The sequence below is a fragment of the Morone saxatilis genome, unplaced genomic scaffold, assembly GCF_004916995.1.
Source record: "Morone saxatilis isolate NCDOM2014 unplaced genomic scaffold, NCSU_SB_2.0 Contig18, whole genome shotgun sequence".
Taxonomy (NCBI): Eukaryota; Metazoa; Chordata; class Actinopteri; family Moronidae; genus Morone; species Morone saxatilis.
The window spans coordinates 11,341,659-11,343,565 of record NW_023339740.1 but is presented as its reverse complement, the minus strand read 5'-3'; the positions used below and the strand labels follow the sequence as shown (position 1 = coordinate 11,343,565).

The following is a 1,907-nucleotide window of genomic DNA, read 5'->3' as shown; positions in this document are numbered from 1 at the left end:
TGACTGAGCGACTGTGTGTGGGAGGAGGAGTGAGCGTCGGTTCGGTGGCGGTGTGGAGAGATGGAAGCGGAGAAGGCGGATGCAGATAAGACTCGCTCTCGCTGTCCCCAAGACTAAGGACACAGATAAAACGTGTCCTCCCGGATATTTTTCTGTTTTTTTTTTATTTTCCTGCCATGGTACTATGATCTCCGTCGTGCTCGCGGGCACCACCCCTCCAAACACACCCGTCTATCTCTGAGCTGTCAATCACATCACGCCGGGATTTCTACATGTGAGTGCATGGCGCGCCGGGCAGGGCGGATCTGCTCACGGGGTGAAAAAACGCCGGTTAATATGGATGAAAGGTCAACCGTCATCTCAGCATTTCAGTCACTCTGATTAGGTAAGGCGGTAGAAAGCTTAAGGATGCACGTTTGATGCAAGAGAAATGTAATGCAATGGGAATGAGGCGCGTACCCCGGGTTGCATAGGCTTGTCCGTTGCTACGAGGCGTTAATAGGCCCTCTTATCAGTTATTGTAAGTCTGTTTATCGGGCTTGTAACCCACATATCCCCCCTCTGAATCCCGACAGCGACACTGTCCTATAGCGTTGCCGAGACCACAGAGCAGGGGAAGATGATGTGCGAGGTGATGCCGACCATCAGCGAGGGAGACTCAGCCGGTCCTCCCAGAGGTACCGGCGGCGTCCCGAACGGCTCGGACCAGGAGGCCAACTTCGAGCAGCTGATGGTCAACATGCTGGACGAGAGGGACAAGCTGCTGGAGTCCCTCAGGGAGACTCAGGAGACCCTCATTCAGTCTCAGACTAAGCTGCAGGGGGCGCTGCACGAGAGGGACGTGCTCCAGCGGCAGATCAACGCCGCGCTGCCTCAGGTGAGGAGGGGGGACTGTGGTGTGGAGGGTGATGGGTGGGTGGGTAACGTGCATAATTGGTCGTACTAAGGTAGCCTAGGTCTACACTGACCTGTGTGAGGAGATAATAGCTCATTAAACATCTGGCGCTCTGGCTGGATTAACTACCCGGGTGAGTGGGTACCTGCCGGGCCCCAGAACTCATGGACACACGGCTCCAGCCTTACTGTGTATCATCTGGTTTGTGCAAATGTAATTGAGAATTTGAGTGGGAATATGCACCAGATAGCCTCAAATGAGCATTAAGGGAACCCCCCTTTTGTCATAAATCACTTTTTAAGACCTTTATCATTTTCACTTTTGTGCTCATACTGTATGTTGCATAATCCTTTCGAATGACACTATTCCGTGTTTTTTTTCTGGATAACAGTACAAGTGGGTTGAAACATGGCAAGAAATCTGAAAAGCTAAACCAGAAAAAGTATTTCATTTACAAGGAGGAGGCCGGAGCAGTATTTGCTTGGATTTCCTATGTGTACACCTCTGCTGGGGACCCCCTCTAACACTCCTGCATGTCCCAGGATATCACCATGAGAATAACTGCGAAGATGATGGGCATATATGTGCACATAGCACTTCATAAGCTCATAAGTGGCAGCGTGCCAGAAAGGAGGATCTAAATGTTTAGTAGGTTGAAAGGTGGATAGGAGGTAGATGGAGGGTTTTTACTCACTAGAAGAATGTTGACTGATTGCAGAGGTCTAGGCCAGATGTTGAGAACCCTGCTGGTCAGAGAGGAGGGCAGGGCCCATCTATCATTACTTGAACTGAAAGAGTGTGACCTCTGTATGCAGTGACCTGCCTGTTAGTGGTAATGTGAGCAAATGGAGCTGATAGTAAGGTGGGAAAGTAAGTGCATTGGAGAGAAAGAGAGCTGAATAAGGGCTGTTGCAGTCACCGAGCATGACGACAATGAAGCCTCAGCACATAAAGCTGTGTTACCCTCTGACCCTCTGGTCTAAATGCGTGGCATGATGTCACAGTACGGTGT

General features: G+C 50.5%; 1 protein-coding gene across 1 annotated transcript in view; it reads left to right on the top strand.

Moving 5' to 3' along the window:
- Window positions 1–89: 89 nt before the first annotated feature.
- Window positions 90–1,907, top strand: part of ppfia4 (PTPRF interacting protein alpha 4) — a 52,238-nt gene continuing 50,420 nt past the window's right edge. The window contains exons 1-2 of the mRNA XM_035662860.1: window positions 90–385; window positions 576–877. Coding sequence (XP_035518753.1) covers window positions 620–877 — 258 coding nt within the window. The 5' untranslated portion in view covers window positions 90–385; window positions 576–619. The remainder of the gene's footprint in view (window positions 386–575; window positions 878–1,907) is intronic.